This window comes from Aptenodytes patagonicus, chromosome 1 (assembly GCF_965638725.1).
Source record: "Aptenodytes patagonicus chromosome 1, bAptPat1.pri.cur, whole genome shotgun sequence".
Taxonomy (NCBI): domain Eukaryota; kingdom Metazoa; phylum Chordata; class Aves; order Sphenisciformes; family Spheniscidae; genus Aptenodytes; species Aptenodytes patagonicus.
This window is the reverse complement of record NC_134949.1, coordinates 218,294,996-218,308,162: the sequence shown is the minus strand read 5'-3', so window position 1 is coordinate 218,308,162 and position 13,167 is coordinate 218,294,996. Positions and strand designations below refer to the sequence as shown.

The window sequence follows — 13,167 nt, the reverse complement described above, 5'->3', positions numbered from 1 at the left end:
AACCCAGGGACAGAAGTCAATGTTTCTCCTAACATGCCATAAACAATTTGGTCAGCCCAAAGTATTCAGACAGAAAATAATCTAATAAATGCTTCAAATATAATATCAAAATATTGTTTTGGTCTTATTAGTAGTATTTTTGCTTTTTTCTTCATGTTGGCATAATTTAATTCCTGATCAAGACCAGAAATATTTATATATATTTTTAATGAAAGACACTATTTTCCTAAAACCACGTTATTCCTAAAATTGTACCACTAAAAAAAGTGCCAAATACCATGACTTTCAGAAGCACTGAACCTGAATTGGTACTGCAAAAGGAAGCAAATGGTAAACTATTTACCATTTAACAATTTAATTCTGTTGCTTCCTGGTGTCTTCCTTTTTCCCAGGGGAGCACACAATCCTCAGAAAATGAAATTCTTATTAAATTCTGCCCATGTTTTTAACACGGTAAGGTAAGGAAAGTAGTTCCTTAATTATTTTGAAAGATCAACACGAAGAGTGAAATTCAACCTCATTTAGAAAGCCCAGATAATCCTCGGATGTCGCTCAACCTCTTGTTAATCTCAGTGAGAAGAAAAGAGCTTAAGCTATTTCTTATCTGAAGGGAAGAACGGGTTACAAATGGAAAATGGGCTGGAATCTCAAAATGCAGATATGGATTTTCTCAGTACTCCAGTGTTTAAACCCAGACTTTTCTCCAGATAGGAATGCTGCGTTCCTGTTCAGAGAAACATAGGAGTAAACAGGAACTTCTTGGTAGAGGAGCTGAAGCAGGAAAGCCTGCTGACCCTCCCTGAAAGATCCCGCGTACTGAAGGGAGAACAGAAAGTCTGTGACTGGCAGCCAGGAGTTACTAGACATATTGGAAAAAGTTACAAAGGAAAAAAAAACAATCACAGCAGTGAAGATCTGGGTGGTCGAGAAGAGGCAGCATTTCTGCAGATCTTCCAAATGAGGAGGAAGAGGAAAGGGAGGGGAAGAGGACAGGACAGAGTGAGGAACGAGCACACAAGACCTGGCTCTGTCCTGTCCTCAAGACCTGGCTTGTTTGCTTTTAAAGGAAGCAGCTGGAGGAAAGCAGCAAGGGCAGCAGTTCTGAGTTACAGCACTAGCGACTTGGTAGAGATGAAGCAGGACTACACAGAGCATGATGAGGCTGGTTACAAGAAATAAAACTTGGAAAGAATCCAATGACAAAATGGCATTTTAATGCTAAATTATATTGTTGTTGTTGTTCCCCTGAGGAAAAGCTGATGCCTGGAGCTCTGCTTTCCACTGAAAAGCAAATCAGTGTGTGACAGTATGTGGTTATTTTAATTGCAGCTTCATTTATTTTTATACATATGACAGCCCTGAAGCAGAAGTGGTCACAAACAGTGTGCGTGGAAATCCATCCCTCAGGAATCAAAGACACATGTCAGAGTCTAGTTACCAGGGAGCTGATCTGAGCAGAAACCAGAGCAGACATGAGAACTGTGAACTGTAAAACTACCACAACCCACATGGCTTACCGAAAACGAACGTTTGTTAGCATCAATAAAAAAGATTTGGAAGACTAACGGCACCACCTAGCAATAGCTGTCAAAACAATTTTCTATGGCAAGAGCTATTCCAAGCACTTACATTTCAGGGCCTGGACTGTCTTCTCTATTTTTTTTTTTCTTCCAGAAATAGGAACAGATAAATCCGTAGACACAGCCTTGACTTTTCCCCAGAAAATCTCTCTCTCTCAGTGGGAACAATTTGATGACCACTACATGTGTAGCTGGGTAATTCACTTTTTTTTTTGGAAAAGCAGGCAGCTACCCAATTATAAACCCAGGGATCTAACCATCAGTTGCAATTTTTGGACATCCTAACTAAGGATCTTTGACACTCAGGGCAAAGCAAGGGATAAGAGCATTGTGATTACAACGTAGAAGGCCAGGTTGCTCAGGGATGTGTAGCAGGAGGAGAGCTCATATCCAGAGTCTGACTGCAGCTCATTTCTATTTCTGGCTCTTCAGCAATTTGGTTGCAAAATCACATCCAGGCGAGTAGAAAATGTGGCAGCTGGCAAATATGGTACCACCATGGAGGGACTCTGTTGGCCACAATGTGAAAGGGCAATGTTATGCATGTATCCACTCTGCGGATGTGCCATCGTTGCCAGTGAGTGGGCAGGACTCCACAGCAACGTTACTACGCAGAAGTAACAGGCGGAGACAACTCTAATCAGCTTCAGCACTGAAAAATGAATTATAAAGTTGCTGTTAGCCATGCAGAAATGGTCTGATTCTCACTGTTTCTAGAGATGAAGGGTGGGTCATAGTTTCCTGATTTACCTACCTTGGGCTGAAGGCGGAACTGAAAGGGAACAGTTTGAGTTGACACCATTAGATACTACATTTATGGTAGCTCTACCATAAACAACCCACTACCACCCACTGCATGGCATCTCTTGCAGTCCAAAGATAATGGACTATGGCTGAAAGTCTTCAGATTTTCTCTTGTTGTCAGAAGACAACGTTTCAAAAGACTTTCCAAGCTGGAAGGAGACCCTGATTAAGTTAGTGGGAGCTGTGAACTTTCCATCACTGCAGAGACAAGTGATCCTGCCTTAAGACAGACTGAGGGACTCAATAACTTGAATCCCTCCCAGCTCATCTTCCTAGTTTTTGATTGTGGAAGTCTCACTGGTATTTCCTTTGACCACCCAGAGGACACAATCAGTGAACCATACACACAGAAGAGATGGCAGAAACTAAATAGAAAGAACTTGCTCACCAGGATAAGAAAAAATTTGCAAGCTTGACCTAATAAGACATGTTTGTGCTGCCTCAAGGTTTGCTTTAGAATCTGGTGCCCGTTAACTACCCATGACAGGGGTAGAAAAGCATGTAAAATGGAATAGCAAGACTGCCAACATATCAGTGGGGCATATGGCAATAAATAAATGATAGAAAATTTGTTTTGTTTATTTCTTGACTGGCCAGAATCTTTATTTCTAGTTTGTGGAATTAACCCTGGAAAGACTTTGTCATCCTCTAGTTTACATAGAAGGAATATCTAAAATATATAAATATTCTTAAAAAAAAAAAAATTAAATATTAAGGGTTTTTTTTCATCCTTGGGATCCATTATATCAATAATGTAGTTTGACATTACCACAGAAGGAAGATCTCAGGATGCCCAATAATAGATTGGCCATAGCACGTTTCTTCTTCAATCATCATGGAAAGTCCACATTATTACCCTAAATATAGGAGGTACACATTTCTTCACCTTAAAATCACACTGTTGTGATTTCCTACCCTCTCAATGACATCCAGCAACCCACACAAAATGGACTGCCTGGTATTTTAAAATTATATTAAAAAAGAATGATCTGATGTATTAAGAGTAAGAAATTATTTGTTGCTGTTACCTAGAGTTAACATTCTCTGTGAGAAGGAAGAGTTGAATGCTAAGACCATGGCTGAGGTTAATCACTGCTATTTTCCTATCAGAAAGAGCAAGATGATATTGTTGGTATTAGTCACTAATAGGAGGGTAGATATCAAACACCGGCCTGACCTGGCTTCCTTTTGCTTTGTAATGAACCTATTGACTGAAAGGGCAGTTTTAATCGATGTTCATAGCAGCTTCCAGTGAGGATTATCATTTGACTCTAAACTGTGATATAAAAGGAACGGAATTGGTGTTGGCTAATGTCTCCCACAAAGCAGCTATGTATCATCCCCACCACCACCGCTCCCTTGACACTTTTCCCAGGTAGTCATCAGCAAACACAGTTGCTGCACTCTTGGGCCTTGCACAGTTAGAGATTAAAGAATTATGGTAATGGAATACTTGAAAACCCAGTTTGCATGATTTTGGCTGGGCAGCCAGTCCAGTCATAGGTTTACTGTTGTGTTAGAGTCACAGATTAACAGATTATAGGGTGTCCTGGGGTGCTTCATCCTCTGACACCCAAGAGTTGCCTTGGCAACTATATGATAGCAATGCCAAACATCTTTTGTGTGGCAAAAAGAAACAAGCAGTAGATGCCAGGAGGTGGCTTTTGGCTTTGAGCTAATTACAGAAACTGTACAGACTGAGGCTGAAAGCAAGAGAAGGGCATGTTTGACTGATTATGGGGATATAATAAAATAGATTAATCCCTTCTGAAAGGGCCTGCCGTGAAATGTGACATCTCATCATCTCAAAGTCGTGTTATGTTTTACCGGGAAGAAGATAGCTCAGACCTCCAACTAATATTGATGGAGGAAAGAGATGGTTCAAGGACAAAGTACGAATTTAAGATGTCATTTTGAAAACCCTCATATCCCAGATAAATTCTGCAAGGAAGAGAACTGTAATAATTCTCTTTTTCCATAACATTAAAACAGTATCACGTTCCTGTTATGTATCAATTTTCTTTTATCATATGCATACTCCAGTTTAAATAGCCAGATTGTTTCTGATTTAGACATGTTTGCAATATAAACATAGAAGAGTTGAGTTAAAAAACATTGGAGTTACAAAGTCAAGAACACAAAGTTAAGAAATGCCAGCAGTAAAGTTTCTATATAGCCATAATTCACCCTCCACCTCTACATGTATGCATTATCTTTAATTGCACACTGTTTTTTCCCCAGAAGCCCACCTCATTCACTACACAGCATAGACAGCATTCATCAAGAACCAGATGACCAATCCTTTTTACTTTTGATTTTCGTTTTCTCATTTAAGCAGTGTGTAGCCTAATGTCTGATTTATTGCACACTTTCAAAATGTTATCCTGAAGAAGTTTCCTCTAACGCTTTTCTTTGGTGCCGATCACTATAGCAGCTGAGTCCTGCAGAAATATTAGTTTATATTCACAATACAAAGGATTCAGTGAATGGTACTGTCCTCATTTGACAGATGAGAAATGAAGGATTAGAGAGATAATTTACCTCATACCCAGAGGTTTGTGGAGTTCACTCTGAAACATCAAGAACCTAATTTTTTTGTAATTCTTAGTGTTATATAGCATTTATATGTCTAATGAGGTCAGAAGCAGAAGGCTGAACATGCAGATTCTTGCAAATATAATCTCAGAATACAAAGTTGGTTTAACTGGAAAACAAGGACCAGAGAGATAGCAACCAAACGTTCCCCAAAGTGAAGCTCAGTTGTAGGGACAAACAAACTATATTCTGCCTAAACTTAGCCTAAAATGGAATTACATCTCAGGAAGTGATTCAGACATCAAGTGCTAAGGATAGCTTAACCTTAAAGGTGCTGCAAACCAAAAGCATCTTTTCAGAGCACAGTACACATAACAGCATACGCTCAGAAGCACCATGATCCGAGAAGATATATGGGATTATATTTCTGGGAACCAGTGAAAATGCAAGATGGAGGAAGATGTTTATAGCCTTTGTGGGGGTATAGCACACTAAATATGGTTGAGCACATCTAAATCAGTCCAGATGCATGAACACTATTTAAAAATAAACCACCATAGGGGGTCCCTCCATAGGGGTCCCCTTTTCTTTCCTTAATAGCTAGCAATTACACCTAATAATAGTAATTACAGCTAGTAATTGGGAGATGTGGATTCCAAATCCTCCTTGGCCCAAGGGGACAGGTATTCCCATTTCTCAAATTCAAGCCAACAGGTTGTTGGGTGCACTGTGAACAGGTCACTTTCCAACCCCTATCGTGAAGTGAGAGCCCTGTGTGGCAGGGTTTTCATAACTCATTAAGCCATAGTGAGAAAAACAAAGACACAGACACACACATTCATACCACAAAGCAAGAAGGCAGCTGATTATCTGACCAGTGAGAAGCTGCCCTGGATTCACCAAAGAAAGAGGATTTCTTGTGCAAAGAGTGACCAGAGAATAGTTACTGCCTCTCCCCACACAAGAACTATCAAATGAAATGAGCAGGGGGCAGGTTCAAAATTAGTGAAAGGAAGCTTTTTTTTCTCACTCAATATGTAGTTAAGCCAGGGATCTCCTTGCTGCAAGAAGTTGTGATAAAAGTTCAAAGAGCAGCTAGGAAAGCTGATGGAAGGGAAAAAAAAATCCTCCAATGACTATTATATACAACGACACCACATCTGGTTCAGGAAATCCCTGAGCTGCAAACTGTCGGAGGCTGGGTAAGTATTTTGTGAAAGGATTGTAATAGGCTTGACCTGTTCTTAAACTCTTCCTAGTGCTCTGCTTCGGTCATTGTTGCCAACAGGATGCTGAGCTAGCAGGACCTTTGGCCATACTGTATCAAACTTCTTGGGTTATAGTCTTACAGTTTTGACAAAACAATAAAGAGCACTGGGGACAATGATCTCTATTCTGGCCTTTAATAAGAAGATTGAGAAACAGACTATAAGGACTGAAGAGATTTGTTTAAAATTATTTGTGACCTTCAGACAATTTCTACCAATGTAGTCTCTTTTTTCACTCAGCCTTCCAGTATTATCTGTTATACAACTTCTATAAACTGACAGTACATTGCATCATGTAAAAGAACCTTTCTTTTTCTGTTTTTTTTCCCAGCACTTGATTCTTTTCAGGAGTTTTTAATACCCTACCTTGAGCAAGCCCGTCAGATCTGGGCTTGGTTGGTTGGAGCAGCTGTGATTGGAGGCATCATTACTGCTGTGCTCACAGGGCTCATTCTGGCCTGCCGGAAGAAAAGAAGAGGAACTTCTTCAGAGATACAACCCTTGCTCGTAGAAAGTGAAGATTACAACAATATCTCTTATCAGTCCAATTTCTAGAGGTCTCCAGTAACTCAGTGAAGTTACTAAAGTGCTAATCAAAAATGCAGTTTTTGATTCATGTTTACAAATACCTTGTTGAGGTATGCTGCATAAGCAGGCTGGACAGTCTTGCTCCTCAAGCCACTTGTAACCTCCAGTGTTGTGGTATCTTATCAGATCCACTCCTACAAAAATCTCCCAGATCAAACATAAGTTACCATGCCACCCAGAGAACACCATGCACCATGTGTTTCCTATGCTTGATTAAATAACGCTCCTATGAAACCAGACCGGCTTGTGTGTTGGTGGCTTTAATGTATAATTCTCTGCTCTTTTTTTTGCTCTTTTACAGCTGTACGCTCTAATCCCACAGCCCAATCCATGTGATTGGTGCATGGATTTAGGGAGAGGTGCCTGACTGCACCATCGCTGCTACATTCACTTTGTGTTTGAATGTGAGAGCAGAAAGAGCCCTTTAGTTTAGTAAGCAAAATATGTGGTTTCTCTGAGCAGAGTGAATGACCCATAGACCCATAGATACATTTTTCTTCTAGGATAAAAATATTTTCCCTCCAGTTCCCGTAATGACCTGTTTGTCCTTGATTGAATGCCATCAGCAGCAGAAAACAGGCTCTTGGAAACCACTTCTCCCTTGTCTCAAATGCTCTAGTTAGTCTTCTTCTACACCATCTTGCATTCATCTGGGGAGCTGAGAGGTTTTTAGGAGATGAAACCTAGTCTCACCGTGTCCACCTCTGTTCAGTTTGACTTAACGATTGCTCATATTACGGTTGACTTTTAGTTGCTCAATATGCATATATTCCATACAGGTAACCCACACATAACAAAACAAGGTGTGGTAGGTTGACCTTGGCTGGACACCAGGTGCCCACCAATCCACTCTTATCATTCCCCTTCTCAGCAGGACAGGGGAGAGAAAAAATTACAAAAGTCTCGTGGGTCGAGATAAGGACAGGGAGATCATTCACCAATTACTGTCACAAGCAAAACAGATGACTTGGGGAAATTAGTTTAATTTATTGCCAATCAAAAGTCAGAATAGGATAATGAGAAAATGAAAAGTAAATCTTAAAACACCTTCCCCCCACCCCTCCCTTCTTCCCGAGCTTAACTTCACTCCCCATTTTCTCTACCTCCTCCGCTCTCAGCAGCGCAGGGGGACGGGGAATGGGGGTTGCCATCAGTTCATCACACGTTGTCTCTGCCTCTCCTTCCTCTTCAGGGGGAGGAGTCCTCACACTCTTCCCCTGTTCCAGTGTGGTGTCCCTCCCACAGGAGACAGTTCTCCACAAACTTCTCCAATGTGAGTCCTTCCCACGGGCTGCAGTTCTTCACAAACTGCTCCAGCATGGGTCCTTTCTACAGGGTGCAGTCCTTCAGGAACAGACTGCTCCAGCATGGGTCCCTTGCGGGGTCAAAAGTCGTTCCAGCAAACCTGCTCCAGCGTGGGCTCCTCTCTCCATGGGTTCACAGGTCCCGCCAGGAGGCTGCTCCAGCATGGGCTCTCCACAGGGTCACAGCCTTGGGCACATTCACCTGCTCCAGCTTGGCATCCTCCATGGGCTGAAGGTGGGTATCTGCTCCACCGTGGACCTCCATGGGCTGCAGGGGGACAGCCTGCCTCACCATGGTCTTCACCATGGGCTGCAGGGGAATCTCTGCTCCGGTGCCTGTAGCACCTCCTCCCCCTCCTTCTTCACTGACCTTGGTGTCTGCAGAGTTGTTTCTTTCACATATTTTCACTCCTCTCTCCCGGCTGCTGTTGCACAGCATTTTCTTTCCCCTTCTTAAATATGTTATCACAGAGGTGCTACTACCATCGCTGATGCACTCGGCCTTGGCCAGCAGTGGGTCCATCTTGGAGCCAGCTGGCATTGGTTCCATCCAATGTGGGGGCAGATTCTAGCAGCTTCTCACAGAAGCCACCCCTGCAGCCCCCCCCCCCGCTACCAAAACCTTGCCACGCAAACCCAATACACAAGATATCTAATTACATGATGAGCCTTAACCGAAAAGAATCCCTCCTTTTTTTGGGATGGCGACTCCACCTGGCTTTCAGTAGTTCTAAAGCTCATCTCCAGCCAAAACCATAAATTCACAGCGGTCCCGAAATGATCTATACTGTTAGTCTGGTTCAGAGGATTCCCACCTTTTGATCTTCTTTTAAAAAATTAACAGAGCAAGGCAAGGGCCATGCCTTTGGTGCTGGAGAGACCTGCTTTACTGATGGAGATGCTGCCATCTGGGTTTATTCCAGGTATTCAGGATAGTCTTGTGGTTAAAGTGATAGATTCAGCCTTTGGGAACTGCAGACAAGGGCACCTTGAAGACTGCAAGGAGCCACAAGCAGGTTCAGGGGTGCTGTGAGAAGGCTGAAGGAGGGAAGTTGAGTGGGAAGGAAGGTATGACACTACATCCTTTGAAAATGGGGGAAACATACACTTTGACCATTGGTTTGAGCGCTCTTTCCTAGTCAACAAATGCCACAGGAGCTCTCAGATGGGCTATTTTCTCTCACAGCTGCCTCCAGTGAACATCCTCATGGAGCACTGAAAGGCATTATTTTGATAGTTTTCAACTGGCCAACTACATGGATTCATTTCCATTTCAGGGCAATTGCACGGGAATTGTTGTCTGGACTACAGAAATTACAGCTCTTTACAAAGCAGAGGAGACACAAAACAGTAAGGGGCTGGTATGTCTGTTGGGAAGGGTCCACCTAGAGCAGATATTTCTATAGGAGGTGTCCTGTGATTTTTCACATCAAAGTGTTAATGTCCCTCTCCTGCTGTGTAAATCCTGCTTTCAAGGAGCATACAAGGACATTTGCAGTCTCCCAGCTATCCTTGACTGAACAGTAATAGTCACAAAAACAAGCAAAACAGAAGGTGGGAATAAAACTACCAGTGTATTCCACTAGCAATAGAAGGAAAGGTCACCATCTACACCTTCAAATCCAACATCCCCCAGAGCTAAGTGACTGACCGGTGCGTGCTGATCTGCTACACTGCCCTGATTAAGGAAGGCATGGGCTGAAATCGCCTCCTGCTCAGCAAAGCACAGCCTTTTGCTGAATTAAAGCTGTTCTCCCATGTGAAAGATTCCGGTCTTAAATTCAAAAGAGCTGTCTCTCTTCCTATGGCTTCTGACTGATGATCTGAGATACTAGTAGATGAATGCTCTCCAGTATCTTTGAAAGTATTAAAAACAAACACAATGCATGGGATTCTAAATGCTTCTTGGCAATGAGGCATTGGCAGGAGGAAAGGAATTATATTAACATAATATTTCAGGTGGTCAGTTCAGTCATTTAATTTGTATTTTGTATAACCCAGAATATTCTATTGGTAGAAACAAATACTAGCAGCAGACGAAAAACATCCACATTTAAATTTTGACTTCATAAATGTTGATTGGTTTCAAAGTCAGATCAACACAAAGGTTTTTGTACAGTCTATTTGAGGACTCCACTCAAATTCTACAACTAGTAACTATTTGTTTAATTTCTCTGGACTACTTCAACTAATTAAAATGGGAGGAAAAAACCTCTGATAGGCACCCAGTGAAAAACACCCTTTGGTGCTCAGTGATTCTTCTAAAAACCTTGCTTGTTGTGTTCAGTAACCATGGTTTCGCTAAAATATTTAAAATTATTATGTAATTCTTATTCTGCAAAATTCTTCTGAACAAATATGAAAAAGATAACAGAAGAAATTTGAAAGGGAAATCTTTGGGGACAGAGAAGGGTGGGATTAAAATAAAAAGTGCTTTTTAACCCATAATTGTTCACAGAAGCCTAAATTGCACAATTGCCTGGGAATCCCGGACTCCCTGCTCCCGCTTGGCTCTACTGGGCAGATGGAGAGCTGTGAACACACAAACAGGGGCAGCCACAGTGTTGAGATATAAACACTCTTTGAATCTGTGGAGGAAGAGTGGAAATCCCATGAGCTCCCAGGGGCTTCCCAGGCAGAGGGGTGTCTCCTGAGGGAGTCTGAAGCTGGTACGCTTCTGGGGTCCCCAGTCCTGGAGTTAGAACGTGACAGGAATACATTGGAGTTGTGCACCTTAAAAATCCCAAATGTCCAGCTTTGAGACAGTCTGAATGGCTGTGGCAGTCTGAGATAGACTGTGGCAGAGCCATGATCCCTGGTTGGGTGGATGCCCTGGCAGGAGGACAACGCCTGTGTTTCACTGGAAGTTTGTTGAAAACAATGCCTTTCTGCAAAATATTTCATGTCAGTGAAGTAACATTTTCCTTTGAAAAGTTGTTCTGATAGAAAAATCCTAACTATATAAGGCAAGTTTAACTCAGCCTTTGCAATATTCCATGGGTATTTCACTATCTCTGGTGACAGTGCCTCATTTTCACATCAGCTAAGGTCATTTTTACCAAATGTCACCCTCTTGCAAAGGACATGGCCAACAAGTCATTTCTGATCCAACTCCTCAGCTGTTGGTGTCTTCTCCACAGATCTTCACCAGTGTTCCCTGGGCCTCCCTCCTTCGGCCGCAGGAACTCATCATCCATGGAAGGATGAAAGTGGAGCTTTGGCTCATGAGGTCTTCTAAATCCTATTTTTTGCCAGCTCTTGATCATCCCTTCTTCGCCAAAAGCATGGAATGCATAATTCATACCTTGTGACCAAACACTGTGATCTATTAGTGACAGTCTCTTTATGGTCTTCTCAGAACATCTACCAATTCCCAGGCAAGCTTTTTCCTTTCCCTTTTCTTCAGTGGCAGATCTAAGAGCCTGTTTTCTTCCCCCATATGTTTCATCACAGAGACCTCAGCCTAGCTCTAACAGATGAAAGGGAATTTGTATCCCTTTCATACTTGTAGGCGTACCGCCAAGCATTTTTCCCCTTTAATTCCCACTCACCAGACAACCTGGAGACCATGTCTGCTTTGAGAGGCAACAAAGAACACAGTAGCCCTGTTTCAAACAGTCAACGTGATCTGTGGCAGGGAATAAATAGTGTATATAAATATACAGTGTATATTAATCTTGGTAACTAGGACAAAATTGATACAAGCAACACATGCTGGTTCCCTCCATGGTTGTGGGGTTTCTGCTTAGACCACTGGCCTGATAATAGTTTGGAGTTAAAACTCTTCAGAAGTGTATCTGACTCGGAGCACATGAAACCACAACTGATCCTCTTTTCTGCGCAAGCTGTTAAGGTTCCTCCAAAGTGGGAGGTGAACACTGCTGTCAGGTGGGGATTGACTGCACCAATCTTAAAGCAACTATTTTGGGACAGGAGAAAGTGTCCAGCGGACATGCCTAATCCTTCCCATTGACTTTTCGGGGACTCCGCATGCTAGCTTGGACCAGCCACCTAGTTTTTGGATGGCTCGGAGGGAGGGAGAGGACTCTCAGCACTATGGCACTAAATGTCTTCTTGGCACACCTCGCCCACACCTGACAGGAGACATTGTGCTTTCTGTCTGGAGGCTACAAATGCAATGGCAAATCCTTTTTCTTCTCAGGGTCTGGTATGGGCTTGTGCTTACTCCTGGGCTCAGACGTGTAAGTTAAGTGTTGAAGGACCTCTTCTCTTCATAGATGCTTCCCTGAGACGGCAGCTGGAGCTCCTGAATTGTTTTTTATTGGGAATAATGTAAGGTCATGAGGCTGTGCTTGCCATGTAATCTCATTGAATCAGAGTGGGCAGAGCTTAAACACAACCTTGCCTTTACCTTTTCCTCTGTCTGGCCAAGATGACTTCCCACACTGTGTCTCCCCTTCTGAGACAAGAAACTTCCCATTGGCATTAGGTAGCTGGCTCAGGCTTGGGGATTTCATTCTGACAGGATCAATGCCAAAAATGGGGCATTCTAGTGCTTGGTGCCATAACATCTAGATCCTGTGTATGTAACCCATGCAACCACACGCTACCTTAACACCAGTGGGCATTGAAGTTAGGCTTGTCTGAAAGCACTCGTCAGATGAGGATCCCACCAGCTTCGGCATCCAGGGATGTATTTGCAGTATCGGCACCATGTTGTTTCACATAATGAAACAAAAATACTGTATGGCTGATGTTCAGAAATCGTCTATAGGATATGTAGCAGCTTCATTAAAACATACTCAATATTGTTTGTCTCTGGCCTTTGCAGGAGACTTACCTCTGTGAAGTCTTTCATTTTCTAGCCTGGTGTCTGTCTTCCCTGAACTGTTAAGAGTCACATTTAGTCAAGGCAGGACAACGAGCAGCTGTCAGTCTTTTTCATTCTGTTCTCCCTCTCACATTTTCCCCAAATTTGTATTTTTAACACCTGTCCTCTCCATCGAGTTAAATCTGTAATTCACCATCTGTGTATACACGTGTGTAGGGATGCAAGTCCTTTTGAATTAGTCTCCATAGTGAGCTGAAAATTGGCAGCAATGAGACCTTGTCATTAAAAATGGCCTT

The 13,167-nt window shown here is 42.5% G+C and overlaps 1 protein-coding gene across 1 annotated transcript in view; it reads left to right on the top strand.

Annotated features, from left to right (window-relative positions):
* TYR (tyrosinase) overlaps positions 1-6,773 on the top strand; it is a 51,835-nt gene extending 45,062 nt beyond the window's left edge. The window contains exon 5 of the mRNA XM_076330433.1: positions 6,519-6,773. Within this exon, the coding sequence (XP_076186548.1) occupies positions 6,519-6,742 (224 nt within the window). The 3' untranslated portion in view covers positions 6,743-6,773. The remainder of the gene's footprint in view (positions 1-6,518) is intronic.
* The last annotated feature ends 6,394 nt before the right edge of the window (positions 6,774-13,167 follow it).